At 46.9% G+C, this 16,071-nt stretch overlaps 1 protein-coding gene across 1 annotated transcript; it reads right to left on the reverse strand.

Moving 5' to 3' along the window:
• Nucleotides 1-1,875: 1,875 nt before the first annotated feature.
• Fcamr (Fc alpha and mu receptor) lies at nt 1,876-15,649 on the reverse strand. The gene is made up of 8 exons (XM_059281122.1): nt 15,611-15,649; nt 13,253-13,313; nt 11,786-11,926; nt 6,050-6,388; nt 4,970-5,068; nt 3,328-3,955; nt 2,590-2,708; nt 1,876-2,030 (listed from the first exon to the last, which is right to left on the reverse strand). Exons 1-8 carry the CDS (start codon nt 15,647-15,649, stop codon nt 1,876-1,878), a joined length of 1,581 nt encoding a protein of 526 aa, XP_059137105.1.
• Between the last annotated feature and the right edge of the window lie 422 nt (nt 15,650-16,071).

A 16,071-nucleotide genomic window follows, 5' to 3' on the forward strand; every position in this document is an offset into this window, starting at 1 on the left:
TCTCAACCTTCCCAATGCAGCGACCCTTTAATACAGTTCCTCATGCTGTGGTGACCCCCAACTGTAAAATTATTGTTGTTGCTACTTCCTAACTGTAATTTTGATATTGTGATGAATCATAGTGTAAATATCTGATATGTAGGATATCTGATATGCAACTCCTGTGAAAGGGTCCTTTGACCCCCAGGTTGAGAACCCCTGCTCTAGATTAGGTATCTGTAGCTCCGAAGTTCTGTGCTTCCGCTTGGCTAGCTGCATTTAACCTGCCTCCTTCCCTAAGACAAGCCTCTCAGAAGCCCCGAGCGTATCTCTCTTGGCTTTCTCGGTACAATATTTGGAGTCATGACCAGATATACAGAGGTGTTTCCGAAGGACTTTGATGCCACTGACAGCTTAGAAGGCAAGACTGAGACTTCTGGAAATGTCAAGGTCACAGTTCTTAAATTGGTATTGGGACCTTTCTTTTCCCACAGCTTTCATGGCTCAATGCTTGTACTGCCTACATACAGAATATAGACCCCTCGCTAACACATCCAGCCCCTGTACTGCCCACATACAGAATATAGACCCCTCGCTAACACATCCAGCACCTGTACCGCCCACATACAGAATACAGACCCCTTGCTAACATATCCAGCACCTGTACCGCCCACATACAGAATACAGACCCCTTGCTAACATATCCAGCCCCTGTACTGCCCACATACAGAATACAGACCCCTTGCTAACATATCCAGCCCCTGTACTGCCCACATACAGAATACAGACCCCTTGCTAACTAACACACCCAACAAAGAAAAAGAGCAGATATGATTCCTGAAAAGATGGTAGGGTCAACAGCGGGTCAAAAGTTCCCAAACAGATAGGGTTAGAAGGTGGAATCCACATAAAATTCCTTTCATTTGTCCCTCTTTTCTTTCCCAAACCACTTCCAACTTTGCCCACAGCCTTTGATATCAAAGATTTATAAACAGAGGAACAAGAGGAGATTGGTAAAGAAGGTGAAAACCTCATGAAAAGTACCCTCTTCTTCCATTATTTAGGAAAATCCCAGAAAATCTTGACATGGTCAAAAGATCTACAGTGTGGTAAGGACAGGATCCAGTAGAGAGAGAGATGGTCAGGTGAACGGCTGTTCTTCCCTCCCATCTCACATACACACCACCCACTGATGTGATCATCTGATGCTCTCCCAACCAAAAGTGATGGAGGCTCTTGGGGATTCAGACCTCTTGCCCAGGTGGATCCCCAGAGTCCACCAAACCCATGCCATCCCCAGCCAAACAGGCATGGACATTTAACTGGCTGGGATCCCAGTCCGTTTGCAAGTTCACTGGAGATGTAGTGAAACGGATGAAACACAATTACTGCCCTTAAGGAGCTACGGGTGTGCTTGCTCAAGTGAGCCTGGTGTATGAGAATGCTGTTGAGCGTGAGCAGCAGGCTTAGTACTAAGAGGCATAGAGGAAGAAGGTGCCCAGAGAGGCAGCAGCGACAGCATGGAGCTTCACGTTTTCCACACCACCAGGAACGGAGAGATTCTGTATATTTCTCTATCTATCATCTATCTATCTATCTATCTATTTATCTATCTATCTATCTATCTATCTCTCTATCTATCTGGAAAAAAAAGCTTGTAAGGGGCAGCAGACTAGGCAGTTGAAAACGACCAGACCACAAGCCCTTTCTGGAAGCCTTCTTTGAATCACTGTACCTTTGGCTGCGGAGAGTGCCTGACCCCCTGTGTCCCCAGATGGAGGCTGAGCTCAGTAAAGCTAGTCTTCGTGTGGGTGAAAGTGAGAAGGGGATGAAGAAGTCGTGGAGATATTTGGTCTTGGTCCTCCCATGGTGACTGAGCTGTTTATCTTTCCATCCTCAGGGTCCTGGGTCCTTCTCCAGGACAGTCAGGCTGGCTTGGGCAGAAGGAAGGTTCCCCTGCTGCAAGTTCTTTCCCACAGCAGGGAGCTTGTCTGGTAGGAAATGTGTCATCTGAATCAGAGTGATCCTTGGTGGTTTTTCTGCCTCCTGAGCTGTAGAGACACAGAGAAGGCTGTGAGTATTCTGGGGCAGACATACAGATTTGCCTTCCTAAGAACGAGAGCCAAGTTTCTGGGAATTTCTAAGACAGAAGTCCGGTAGCTGGGCCCATTAGAATAATAAAGATTGGTCCAGATGATTTGATCCCTGTCCCTGGGAACCTCAGCTTCTTCCGCTGAGTCCCGGAAAGTGTCAGTCTCTTTTTACCAAGACCACACACCCTGCAGCACTCACATGGAGCGCTTACAGTAGGAGTCTGCATCCCTGGAACGTTACAATGAGAGCTGTGCAGAAAGTCTGCCAGTGTGGCTCCATGCCTATGGTTAATCGTTCTTGTCATCCCCCAGTGATCTCCTTAAGCCAAGGAATGCCTCTGAGGCATAAGTGTGGAGGAAATTTTAAGAAGCCACAATCAAGCATAGTTCAATGGTTCAGAGTAGAATTTACCTTTTCTACTCGGGACACTCAATCTAACCTGACCCAGCCCTGAGGGTATCAGGTGGAAAGGACCATTCCTCTCCCAAGCTTTGGGGTTACTTAAGCTCAACTCACAGGCCCTCTTTCTCCAGAGTCTTCTTTTCAGTAGGACCAGAGCCGCAAACAGAACCAGAGCCAGCATAGTGGAGACTGGAGTCAGGATCCAAGAGTTGCTTTCTCCTCCTGTAAAAGCACTGCAGGGGTAGGAGTCATGGTCAGGGTGAGCAGAGCAGGGATCAGGGAGCTCGCAGCTAGATGACTATCAAGACTGATAGCCCCCCTCTCTCATTTCACAGGTGGACAAGCTGAGTCCCAGGCTAACTGGCCACCCTTGTCCCTGTAACTGGCTCCCAGCAGAGCTGCACTCTTCAGCTCCTCAATCTTAGGCTTCACTCCACCCTCTCACGCACAGGCCACAACGTGCCATACTGAGAAAGAGGGTGAGTGAGAGTCAGGAGGTTGGCCTTGGCATTCGGCTCTGTCACAACTTTTCTGTGGGTCTTCAGCAAGTTACTTCCCTTCTCTGGAGTTCTGGTCCTCACATGAAATAGAGAGTTCCAAGGGTTTCAGCCTAAAAAATTATTTCATCACATCATTTAGGTTTTTGCTTGTGAACCACCAGAAAGCATTCAGATAGCTTTATCACAGCATGGGCACTGAGTGTGGAGATGGATGGCAGCTGATGCTTATGTGCCCCATCCCATCCTTTACTGATTTGTAGATACAAAGGGAAAGAGGGCCACAGAAGGAAGGGCTGGCCAGGAAACAAGGCAGACTTGGGGCTCCAAGTCAGAGGAGGGGCCCAAGGCTTACCTCTTCATGGATGACCCTTGGCCAGGGGCCCACCTAGGGCCTCCTGATGAAAGCTGGCTTGGTGTTGGGGGGCTACTTTCTCCATCAGTGTTTTCTAGATTCCCATCAGTGCTTCCAGATGGCACTGGCATATGCGTAGTATTCGACGTCCATGCACTTGGAGCTGGGGATGACTCTTCCACGGAGTACCGTGTTTGTTGCTTAGAATCCTCTGTTGCTTCTTGGAGAGTTTCCCAGGTCACATGCTCTGAGATCAGGACTGATGGCCCGGTGGTTCCTGTGGTCTTCCTGAGTGCTCCTGGAGACGCGCTGACCCCTGTTTCCTCCTGAGGCCCATCAGCCTCTGGAGTCGTGCCTTTCCCCCAGCCCACACTGGTGCTAGCGCTAGTTGTTACTGAGTTTCTGGTACGCCGTATCCTAACACCCGGTGTTGTACTGAACATGCTTCTTGATTTGGAAGCTGGACTCTCTGGAGTGGGGACTGTTGTCTTGATAAAGCCCTCCTCTCTGCTCCTTGTCCTTGGAACCATCGTCCTGGCTGTTCCTGGGGTTTGTCTCCCGTTGGGTGAAGCCCTAGTTTTGCTTATTCTTGTAGTTGGAGCTGTTCTGTCCCACTGTGAGCCTTGGCCTTCTGGAATTGGGGTAATTTCCAGGGTCCATCTATTGACTGTAGTTGGAGCTATTCTGCCCCGTTCCGACCCTTGGCCTTCTGGAATTGGGGTGACTCCTGGGGTCCATCTGTTGGCTGTAGTTGGAGCTGTTCTGTTCCATTCTGACCCTTGGCCATCTGGAATCGGGGTGATTTCCGGTGTCCATCTGTTGGCTGTAGTTGGAGTTGTTCTGTCCCATTCTGACCCTTGGGCTTCTGGAATTGGGGTGGCTCCCGGGGTCCATCTATTGGCTGTAGTTGGAGTTGTTCTGCCCCATTCTGACCCTTGGCCTTCTGGAATTGGGGTGGCTCCCAGGGTCCATCTGTTGGCTGTAGTTGGAGCTGTTCTGTTCCATTCTGACCCTTGGCCATCTGGAATCGGGGTGACTCCTGGGGTCCATCTGTTGGCTGTAGTTGGAGCTGTTCTGTCCCATTCTGACCCTTGGCCTTCTGGAATTGGGGTGGCTCCCGGGGTCCATCTGTTGGCTGTAGTTGGAGCTGTTCTGTTCCATTCTGACCCTTGGCCTTCTGGAATTGGGGTAACTTCCAGGGTCCATCTGTTGGCTGTAGTTGGAGCTGTTCTGTCCCATTCTGACCCTTGGCCTTCTGGAATTGGGGTGGCTCCCAGGGTCCATCTGTTGGCTGTAGTTGGAGCTGTTCTGTCCCATTCTGACCCTTGGCCATCTGGAATCGGGGTGACTCCTGGGGTCCATCTGTTGGCTGTAGTTGGAGCTGTTCTGTCCCATTCTGACCCTTGGCCTTCTGGAATTGGGGTGGCTCCCGGGGTCCATCTGTTGGCTGTAGTTGGAGCTGTTCTGTTCCATTCTGACCCTTGGCCTTCTGGAATTGGGGTGGCTCCCGGGGTCCATCTGTTGGCTGTAGTTGGAGCTGTTCTGTTCCATTCTGACCCTTGGCCATCTGGAATCGGGGTGACTCCTGGGGTCCGTCTGTTGGCTGTAGTTGGAGCTGTTCTGTTCCATTCTGACCCTTGGCCTTCTGGAATCGGGGTGGCTTCCAGGGTCCATCTGTTGGCTGCTGTAGATGCTATCCCAGGAGAAGCTGGAGCTGCTGCATAGGTGGTGTTGGAAGGACCTGTGTGGACACACCCAGAAAGAGGCTATGCAGGAAGGCTATCTAGACTACCTACTGGATTCAGCAAAGGACATTTGATCAAAATGCTTGTTAAGAGAGGCCAATATGTTAGATAAAATTAGAAGGTGAGGTTCTCAATGCTCTTCTATGGTTTTGCAAACATTCACATTTTACATTCCTCTTTCCTTCCTTCAGGCCTGCACACTCCCATCCAGATAGCTAGGAGCCTGTGCTACTATTCAACGAAAGAGTAAATCAGCCTCCAATTGCAGCAGACAGGTGGACTGCAGCATTCAGGGGGATTTATACGTTCACCAGAAAGATCAATTCTGACTGGGTGTTCTGCAGAGCGGCCTTTAGGGAGTGTGCATGTATGCACACACAAACACACAGACACAGACACAGACACAGACACAGACACACACACACACACACACACACACACACACACACACACACATACACACACACAAACACAAACACAGACACCACTTTAGACCTCTATGCCTGAATCCGGATCCAGCCTTTAGAACAGAGCCTTGGAGCTATCAGATGTCTTTGAGGGACTCAGCAAGGTGCTCCTCCAGGGAATCCTAGCCCCAGACCTTCTGTCCTCTCATGCAGACATCACCAATGCTACCTCTTCTCTGCATGTCTGAACATCAAGTTTTCTGGAATCAGAGAAGCCACAGCATCTTTGGACCTCATTTCAAACATTCATTCTGCAACATTCAGGATAGAAAGAACCAGGTGGGTGGCCTTATACACACTCCGTGGGGCACTCTTCCCTAGTATCTGCCTTCTTGAGGATAACTTCTATCTAAACCAAAGGCATACCTCTCACAGCCTTCCTCCTACTCCCCTATTATTTATTGAGAAAGGCTCAAGGCTTTCTTGGGCTTCTGAGCCGTCTCTTGTACCCATTTCTTCTGAACTTCAGCTTTACAAACATTGGCCCATCAGCCATCAGTCAGCTCATACCTGCAGACACCATCAGATTCATCCTGAAGAACAGCATGTCATTTCGGTCTCCGATGCCACAGCGATAAAGTCCCGTGTCATTCAGTGACAGTCGGGACAGCTTCACCTTGAACAAACTGCTCTGTGGCAAGTCAGTGAGAGCCACACGCCCTCTGTAGTCATGGTGAGTGTAGTGGTTGGTGGACACGATGGTGTAGCAGATCCACAACGGAGGCCCCAGGCGGCACCAGTATTTTCTTTGATGCCTGTTGACTGAGGAGGGGGCATAATGGCAATGGATGGTGACAGCTCCTCCAGTCTCCCCAGACACCAGCCTTGGGCCTCTCAAGGCATTTGCACCTGCAGGCCGAGAGAATTGTCAAAGGAAAGGGAATAGTGGATGGAATCACTGTTAGGGAGTTAGTCATGAATTCCGCTTGTCAGAAGACACAACTGGGAAGGTGGCGTGTAGAACCGAAGAGCTTTGCCACCGAGCCAAAGTACGGAAGGGAGCTGAATTCAAGGCCTCATCTGAAAGACTCTTACCCAGTACTTAGCGAACACTTATGTATTAGCTGTGCTCGGGCAAGTCTGTCCAGAGCCTGCCTTCATCCCACTGAACTCCATCTACATGCTTGTAAGAAGGACGAGGCAACTCCAGGCAGAGGGCTCTGGTTTGCACAGCGTATAAAAGAGAAGTGCCACTAGTGTGGACGTATTGGTAACACGAATTGCTAAAATAACATATCCCCACATATACTGGTGTGCTCTCCTCTGAAGAGAAGCATGTTCTGCTCTGTTTGGTTTGTGCATCTTCCAGATCGATGGCCGACACTTTCCCACACTAGCCACTCCTCTCTAGAACAGAGCACTGAGCATACATGGCACAGAGCTGGTATAAGAGCACAGGCGAGAAGTATTATGAACATACTTGCTTTGGCAATGTTTAGCTGAACTGGAGTATATATAAGGCAGTGTGCAGGAAGAATTTAATTTGATAAGGTGGAAGCAGAAACAGTGTGTGTGTGTGTGTGTGTGTGTGTGTGTGTGTGTGTGTGTGTGTGTGTGTGTGTTTTGAGACAGGGTTTCTCTGTGTAGTTTTGGTGCCTGTCCTGGATCTCGATCTGTAGACCAGGCTGGCCTCCGACTCACAGAGAGATCTACCTGGCTTTGCCTCCCGAGTGCTGGGATTAAAGGCATGTGCCACTACCGCCCGGCTCAAAGTTTATTCTTTCACTGACTTTCTACACTAGCTCTGGACTCTCCGCTCTTTAATGAGATACCAGTTATAATCTGTGTACGGTAGATTTCATTGTCTCTTCAGGCACATTCTAGTCTAGCCTAAAATTATACGTCCAGCCCGATGTGATAACAGACTGAAGCGGAGTGTCTCATCTAGCTGAAGGCTTTCTCTCGGTTCTTGCTAGGCTCTGAGACTGCCAGGGGGGAGATATACAGGTTGGGTCTCTTGCTTTGCTTTCTTCGGCTACTCAGAGCTGAGGCCTGGGGACCTTCCAGGACTGGCACAGAGAAGGGGGTGGGGGTGCATAGGACAATGTTTCCATGCCTGGCTAATGTCCAAAATCGTCTCTTCTTTATTTGCCTCCCAGCTATCTTTTTGGTGGCTCCTGTCTATAGTTTCCTCCTTGCAAGAATGGCTTCTTATTTTGCTGGCCTTTTATGGCTACCAGCAACAGCCCTGTGACTTGTGGCTATTTGCACTTCTTTTTTTGTGGCCACAGTCCCCTGTGGATGGCTCTCTTCGAGAGGACCCTAAACTGGGTCAAAGGAAGCACACTTTGTCTTTCTGTCAGAAGAAACCTGGAGGATAGTGACAATTTTATTTGGTCACTCTCTAGATGTTCCTTCCCTCACATAGCTTAGAGCAAGAGGAAGTGGCCCATCTCTATCCAAAACAATTCTTACACCGAGCTCTTCAGCCCTTCTAGAGTTCTTTGCCCTCCCTGAAGAGCCAAGATGGCTGCCTGTTGGGCTGTTGTTGAGACCAGTTCCATTATTTCTTCCTACAGAAAGGCCGCCAAACATTCAACTTGGGATATGAGTACCTGTAGTTTGCTGTGTGTCATTATGGCTTCTGAACCCATAAAACTTCTGACCAGCATTCTCTTACTGGGAACAATTAAAGAACTTGTGGATCCTGGTACAGGGGGAAAGTGCAAGGCTCTTTCCTTGTCCAAATCTCCTGTTTCAAGATGAGGTTGAGTATGATAACACACGCTGCAATCTCATCAAGAGGAAGAGTTTTGAATTTAGTGCTGGCCTAAGCTACATTGTGAGATTTGTCTCAAAAAAGAGCAATACCCACTTGGCTTGCAGGGATGCAAACAGACTCATCTGGGCATCAGCACCTGGATTAACCATGCTACCTGGGCAAAGGCTGTGGAAACCACCAGAGAAGTGATTTCCCCATCCCCGACTCTACAGCAACAGCTGAATGAACAAGAACTGGATGCTTAACAGAGCTAAAGAAGTTGGCTAGGTCCCTGAGAACCTTTTAATTTTTCAAAAAATTTTGAAAGGGACGCCAATCCAGATCTAGGAGACATTTAGAACACCAAACAGATGAGACTGGAAAAGAACTCCTCCTGTCATATTATAATTAAACTACCAAGTATACAGAACAAGGAAAATACATTGAAAATGCCCCAGAAGCCTCTAGTCACATACAAAGGCAGGCCCGTCAGAATAACAGATTTCTCCATAGGAACTTTAAAAGTTAGGAGAGCTTGTAATAATATATTTCAAGTCTTAAAGGTGACTACTGCCAACACAGACTGTGATCCCCATCAAAGTTTTCTGTCATTGAAGGAGAAATACAAAGTTTCCACAATTAAAATATGCTAAAGGAATTCATGACTACCAACTCAGCTTAACAGAAAATACTTGAAGAAATCCCTCACATTGGAGAGAAAGCCAAATGTATCCATGGGGCCACAGGAAAGGATAAATCACTCTTGAATAATAGTTAAGCAAGACAGAAATAAGCAAACACCAAATATAACAAAATCAACAAAATTTGACAGGAATTAGTGCACACTTCTCAATTTCCCATAAAACATGGATTAATACTACCTTAGGGCAGCACCATGGAAAAAGGTGTTCTAAGCAAATTCATCTTTGAAGCAAGCAAGTGTCATTTTTTCCCCTAATATCATCAAAATAGATACAGAGGCCATTTCCTGATGATTGAGGGAGCAATCCTCAAGAGGATGTTTCAATTCTAAACCTGCGCAGAACACAGGGACACCCAGATATGCTAGATGCAAGGGCATAGATTAACCCTAACACAGTCAGAGTGGGTGACATTAATACCCCATGCAATAGACAGTCACCCTAACAAAAACAAAAACATCTGAGTAAGATGGCACCTAGATCAAATGAGTCAGTGGATCTGGCAGATAGCTATGGAACATTCCGTCTAAACCTGGCAGATACACTTTTTTCACAGCAGCCCAATAGGTCATATGTTAGAACACAAAGCAAATCTTAATACATATAGGAAAATTAAAAAAAAAATACATTGTATTCTATATGGATACAATAGAATAAAACTAAAATTCAATAGCTAAAGAAACTACAAAACACACACTAACTCTTGGAAATTAACTAGCACGCCACTGAATAATGAATGGATCAGAGAAGAAATCAATAAGGAAATTAAAAAGATCTTAGAATTAAAATGAAGATACAGCATAGCAAAACTTATGGGATACAATGAAAGCAGTTCTAAGAGGAAAATTTATATACATGGAAAAACCACGGGCACCTCAATATACCTTAGGTTTTTAGAAAAATAAAAACAAACCAAACCCAAAATCAGTAGATGGGAAGAAATAATTAAGATCATGACAGAAATTAGTGCAATAGAAATTAAAAAAATTTCATTATAACAAAATTTTCATTACAATAACAAGAATTTTATAAACAGAGAGTTTGTTCTTTGAGAAGATAAACAAGATTGACCAACTCTTAGTCAAACTAATGAAAAGAAAGAGGAGACCAAATCAACGTCTAGAAACGAAAGGGAAGTGTTAACAAATACTAATGAAATGCAGTAAGTTATTAGTACACACCTTAAAAACATATATTTCACTGAATTGGAATCCAAAAGAAGTGAATGAATATAGATGTATATGACCTATCAAAAACTAAACCAAAAGGAGATAAACAATCCAATGTATCTGTAATAAGCAGTGAGATTGAAGAAGGGATAAACATTTTTCCTGGCCCCGATGGACTCACAGGTAGATTCTCCCAGACCTTCAGAGAATTAACACCAATACTTCCCAAACTATTTCATGATACAGGGAAGAAAGGGACACCATTAAACTCTCTCTACAAAACCAGTATTATCTTGATATCAAAACCAGACAGATACAACAACAACAACAACAAAAAAAAAAACTGTAAGTCAGTCTTCCTGATGAACACAGACCCGTGAATTCACAGCCACTGTGATTACCTTTGCAAGATTGACACAAGATCTGGTCTGCCAATCTTCCAGTAAGGACATGAGAGGGGCTCAAGAGGCCCCACCCCTCCGTGAGGACTTAAAGGGAGTTAATGCCTGCTAGGGGCATGCTCCTGAGGGACCATTCTCTGAGGATCTATGGGTACTTAATGGTTGTTGGTGTAGACACTGGGAAGCTGACCATATCTCTGTAAACAACTCTTTATCCATGCTTCTGTAAGCAACCCTAATTAAAGTAATTCACACACACACACACACACACACACACACACACACACACGCACGAAAGTTGAAGGTGACTACTTAGAAAGAGGACGGGGATCTGCTAGGATGGAAGTTGGGCAAGAGAGGATAGTGGGATGAATATGATCAAAATACACATACATACATGAAGTATCATAATGAAGTCCATTGTTATATATAATTTGTATGTACTAATATAAATAAAACTAAAAAATTAGACCAAGAAGACAAAGACAGACCAACAATAACCACAAAAGAGTTTTAAGATACTGACAGCAGAGCATAAACTCAGCTGCCTTCTGAGTACTTGTAAGTGGCTTGTCTCTTATGTCTAAGGTCTAATTACAGGACCTAAAGCAATCATAAATGCTTTGATAGTAGCATTACCACTGAAGGCTTATTTAAACAACATACCCCAAACCACACCACTCATGATAAAGGTTACTCCTATTACATTTTAAAATTAAAAAGCAAGAACATTAGTCACCATTAAAAATATTATTATTATAATGTACACACCCTAGATTCTAGGAATTCTTGTGTCCTAGAGTTGGCACATTGAAAAGGATCACTGTACCATTAGTCAGGAGGATGGGACAGTCTAGCTTTGCTGATTGAGAATCTCTGATTGACTCTTGCAATGCACATAGTTTTTCATGAATACCAGAATTAAGAACCAACATCTCAAGTGATGAGCTACTAACCAGTAGCTCTTGGCTTCTGTAATAATTGAAGGTTTGAATTTGGTATTAGTCAACTGTGAGAATTAGAGAACGGGCTGGCATTTAGGATTAACGCACCTGGAGACCCTGTTGCTGTTCTCTGCTTCTTGGTGGCTGTGGGGGACCCGGAGTATCACTCATCTCTATCATTACGAAGAGTAGTGGGTTCCTATGACTTCCACTGGGGTCAGGGGTAGGGGTGCAAGAGATGCTTGCTGTTGAGACAGACCTCACATTGGAACAGGACTTGGTTTAACAAAGGAGATCTTTGGTCAGACAGAGGGAGAGGAGGGGCTGTACCTGTAAGGGAGTTCTTCCAGCAGCAAGGGGGTGTGGAAGCTGCATGTGCTTCCTTAGTGCAGAGATGGGTCCTCGAAGTAGGAGAGGCAACCTGTAGTCCTCTGGAATGGGGTCGTCTGTGTGGAGGGGTCATGGACGAACCTGGGCAAAGGGAGAAGCCAAGCCATCGGGGGGGGGGGGGCACCAAATGCCTACAAAGCCATTCTCAGGAAATAAGTGTGATGTCAACTCTAATTTCTGCCCCACATCCTGTGGACTAAGAGAGCAAGTCCTCACACTGCTCCTGCTGGCTCTGATCCTGCTGGGTATTAAGTGGCAGAGCAGAGGTTGGGGGCAGTCAGAGACTACACGCCTTAACATTCACAGACCCTGTGGGGATGCAGGGACGTGTCCCTGGGTGAGGATTAAAGTACTGACCAAAATATTTAATGGAATCCTTAGAACAATCAAGTTTAGAATACATGAGATGTGAAGAGGACTGTTACCTCTATGTGAACAGAGAGGTCTCGTGCCTTCCTGAGGGGCAGCCAGAGATTAGGAGTTCTACATCACACACAGGACAGCACTGACTTTTGGTTTACTCTGATTTGTTGATGAGCCAGACATGGTTAATCCATTTTTAGTGTTATCATAATATTTTCACACATTAATGAATTCAATAATGATTTGTAAGACACTTCTCTGGATTAGAGTCTAAATAACACACACACACACACACACACACACACACACACACACACACACCACATTCTTTCGTGGCTCACCATTACCATCATAATAAAAGTTACACAGCACTGCAAGGGGAAAGGATCATTTACCCACTTGCCTGGTCTGTTCCTGGCCTGCCTCAGCTCACGAGGCTGCAAATACTGTTAGGACTGGATTCTATCATCCAATTGTCCTCAGCTCCTGACACAAAATAAACCCTTAATGACTAGCATTAAACAAATGACTAAATGCATTTAAATTTTTTATCATATGATTTCTTTGTATACTGACTTCTTTATGTGTGGAATAGGGTTTCCATTTTTATATTGCTAATGCTGGGCCTGGCACTTAAGTGTTTGTAAAATGAAGGGAAATGAAACCTGTAACATTTGTGTTTTGCATACGTTGGAACCTTGGAACACCTTGTAAACGGCTAATTTTCAAGTCATCCACTTAAATGGAAGAAAGGGGTTGGGGGAGCCTAGGTGGTGTGTGTGTGTGTGTGTGTGTGTGTGTGTGTGTGTGTGTGTGTGTGTTGGGGGATTGTCTAAACAATGGCTATTCTAGACATCATTGAGCCGGGCATATGCAGTCTCCGGTGAACTCTCGTGGCCTTCATTCCCCCGAGCCCATATCCACAGCACAATGGTGTTGGATCCCAGGAGAGAAGGCGATAGATCTGCCTGGTTGGTCTGAATTCCATTCCCAGGTCCCCAGCAGTCTCTGAAGCCTGACTCTGGGCTGTGTTTGTGGACTCACCATGGAGCAGGCAGAGTATGAGGAGGAGGAGTATTTTCCACCTTGTTCTCTGCTTGGAGACCTGCAACCAAAGACAAGAGGCCCGGGGGAGACATATGAGAAGCTAGAGTGAGTGGCAGGGGGTCCTAGGCTGTGCATTGTTGCTGTAGAAATCTCAGTTTGCTCCAGCAGTTGAGTATCTCTACCTGAAAGGTGGGGCCAGAGAACTGCCTGTCGGGGAAGTGGGGCTCTACATAGTAGAGCAGAGTGAAAAGAACCCATTTAAAGCTAGAGCACAGTTTGTGATGCTTGGAAAGGGCATTCTCAGGGATCCGGCTCTTCTCCGGGAAAAGACCGCGGTTCTGAGCCACTGATGGACACTGTGTAGGGGGTACCGCATTCCTGGGATGCAGGATATCCCTCCGCTTTCTCTTTTCATCCTTTCTCCTTGCAGAGGGGAGTTATTTCTTCAGGAGGAGCTTTGTGTCTCACTGTTCATGTGTGACTGAGTTAAAACTAAACCTTCACTAAGCCGGCACTAGGGCGCCATTCTGTTTCTTCTCTGTAGTCTCTAGAAAGCTCTCTCGGACCCTCCTCATGTCCGTGTGACCCTCCTCATGTCCGTGTGACCCTCCTCATGTCCGTGTGACCCTCCTCATGTCCGTGTGACCCTCCTCATGTCCGTCCGATCCTCCTCATGTCCGTCTGACCCTCCTCATGTCCGTCTGATCTTCGGTTCTGCGTTCTTCCGCTGGCCTTGGGAACTCACTGAAAACAGAGCCTGTGTCACATCCTTTTACTTTTAGGCTCCAGAACCAGATGGAGCATAGTGTGAGCCCCGTGGGCAGCTATGGGGAGCAGGAGTCCCGTGCTCCGTCAGGGAACCCCATAGGGGTCATTTCGCAGGGGTTAAAAAGACTGAGATTGCACCTCATACACATCGTCTGTGTTCTTTGAGGATTTTCAGGGTGCCTGGCTGCGGTTCTCTGGACCCACAGGTGCCATTGTTTCGTTTTGTTTTCTTTAAAATGTGAACGTATGCTTTACCAGTCTTAAAAATGATCAGTATGCCAACTTTAAGGCACACAGGCAAGGAACCCTCTTGACTCCCTAACTATACCCAGTTGTGCGTGATCGCATCCAAGGAGGAGGAAAGGGACTAGAAGGGGAAAGAGAGAGTAGAAGAAAGGAAGAGTAAAAGGGGGATAGGAGATAGAAGGAGGGAAGAGAAAGGAAGACAGGAAAACTCTAGGCTAGGCTCCCAGCAGCCGCTTGTGCCCTGGCTTGGCTCTACTCAGTCATGTCTCCTAGAGCCTTTGGCTGCTCTACTGTCTAGAGACCCGGAGTTGCTTGTTTGAAAAGATCCAGGTTTCTTCCATCTTCCAGCTCCCTCCACCGCTCCCTTGGCCACTGTCAAGGGCAATCGCCTCCCTTCCCCTGCCTTACCCACTCCTCTCCAGGCTCTCCCAGGGTGTGGCTGCACCTAGTCCCTAGTTTGATTAATATTCACCAAATCCAGGTTCCCTGAATGCTTGGTACTCTGACTTCCCCAGGTTACCGTTTCCAAAGTGCCAAGTCCTAATACAGTTCACATAAAGGCCAACATCACCAGGCGGCCCCGCTCTTCTGAAGCCCAATGGTGTGACAGTATCTCAGCTTCAGGAGCAAAGCTGCCTCCATGGGGCAATGAGGAAGCACGGTGTGCGATAAAATAAAATGTCCCTAGCTACTTATCAGTCTTGATTGGGGGCTGGAAGGATATGGTTCCACGGAATGTCTCCAGTCACCCTCCCTGCCAATGACCTTCAGGAATCCTTTCTGCAGGACACTGGGAGTCCCAGGCCTTTGTTACCCTGCACCACATTTAGAGTTTAGAGTCCTGTGCCCCCCGAGTCCTGCCGGGAAACACAGCCACCTCATTTTCATTAAAAGCTGGTGTGTGGCTTCCCTTAGCTCCCCCTTATCCCCTCTGAATCCCACTTCTCATCCACCTTCATCCCCATTCTGTGGGGTGGTCTGGCATGTGCAAAGAGAAGAGCATAGCATCACCAGGCTTGGCTTGGCTGGAGGCTGCTACGTTGATCCAGCTGCTTCTCGTCCACTACAAAAGAAGAGCCTTGCCTGGGCATCTATGTGTTCTGCATCTAATGTGCGCTGCTTCTGTCCTTCCCTGGGTTTCAGACTCAGTATACTTTGCTGGGGCTGAGAAGAGGGTACAGAAAAGAAATGCTGGGACCTGAACTCCTGAAGTCTTCTCTGGCCTCTGGGAAGAGCCTACCTGCTCTGAGGTGGGCCTTAGAGGACAAGTCACATTTGCTGCTGCAAACTACCACTCATTCTGAGAGTAAGACCCAGACCTCCAAGAGAAAGCCATGTTACCTTTTGTTCTCTGGGCTTAGCTGGGGCATCTTGGTCCATCTTAGTCTGGAGCAAAATCGACTTGGACTTTTTCTTTTATCCAAGGAGATGCTTGTGTTTCGGTGTCTGCCGGTTACTTTCTCTAGATCTGGAGACTGAGAAGGCAGGATGATGTATTGACAATAGTGGGAGCTGGAGCTGGAAGATTGGGGTAAAAGGGGGGGCTCTGCCACTCACCTTGGACCAGTTGTATCCGGGTCCCTTCTCTTGAGTTTTGCTGATGAAAGTCAATTCTGGCCTCTTTTCCTCACTGTCCCTTGTTTCTCTGGAACCTTTTCCAGGGCTGGTGACAGTAACTTCAGGGAAGCACATTGGTCCCTAGCTTCCCTTCTCTTATACCCTGTTGGAGATCCCAGACTTTTAGGGTGCCCCATCTCAGAAGCCCCCTTAGGAACCTCCAGAACCAGTGATGCAATGGCTGA

This window comes from Peromyscus eremicus, chromosome 15, assembly GCF_949786415.1.
Source record: "Peromyscus eremicus chromosome 15, PerEre_H2_v1, whole genome shotgun sequence".
NCBI lineage: Eukaryota > Metazoa > Chordata > Mammalia > Rodentia > Cricetidae > Peromyscus > Peromyscus eremicus.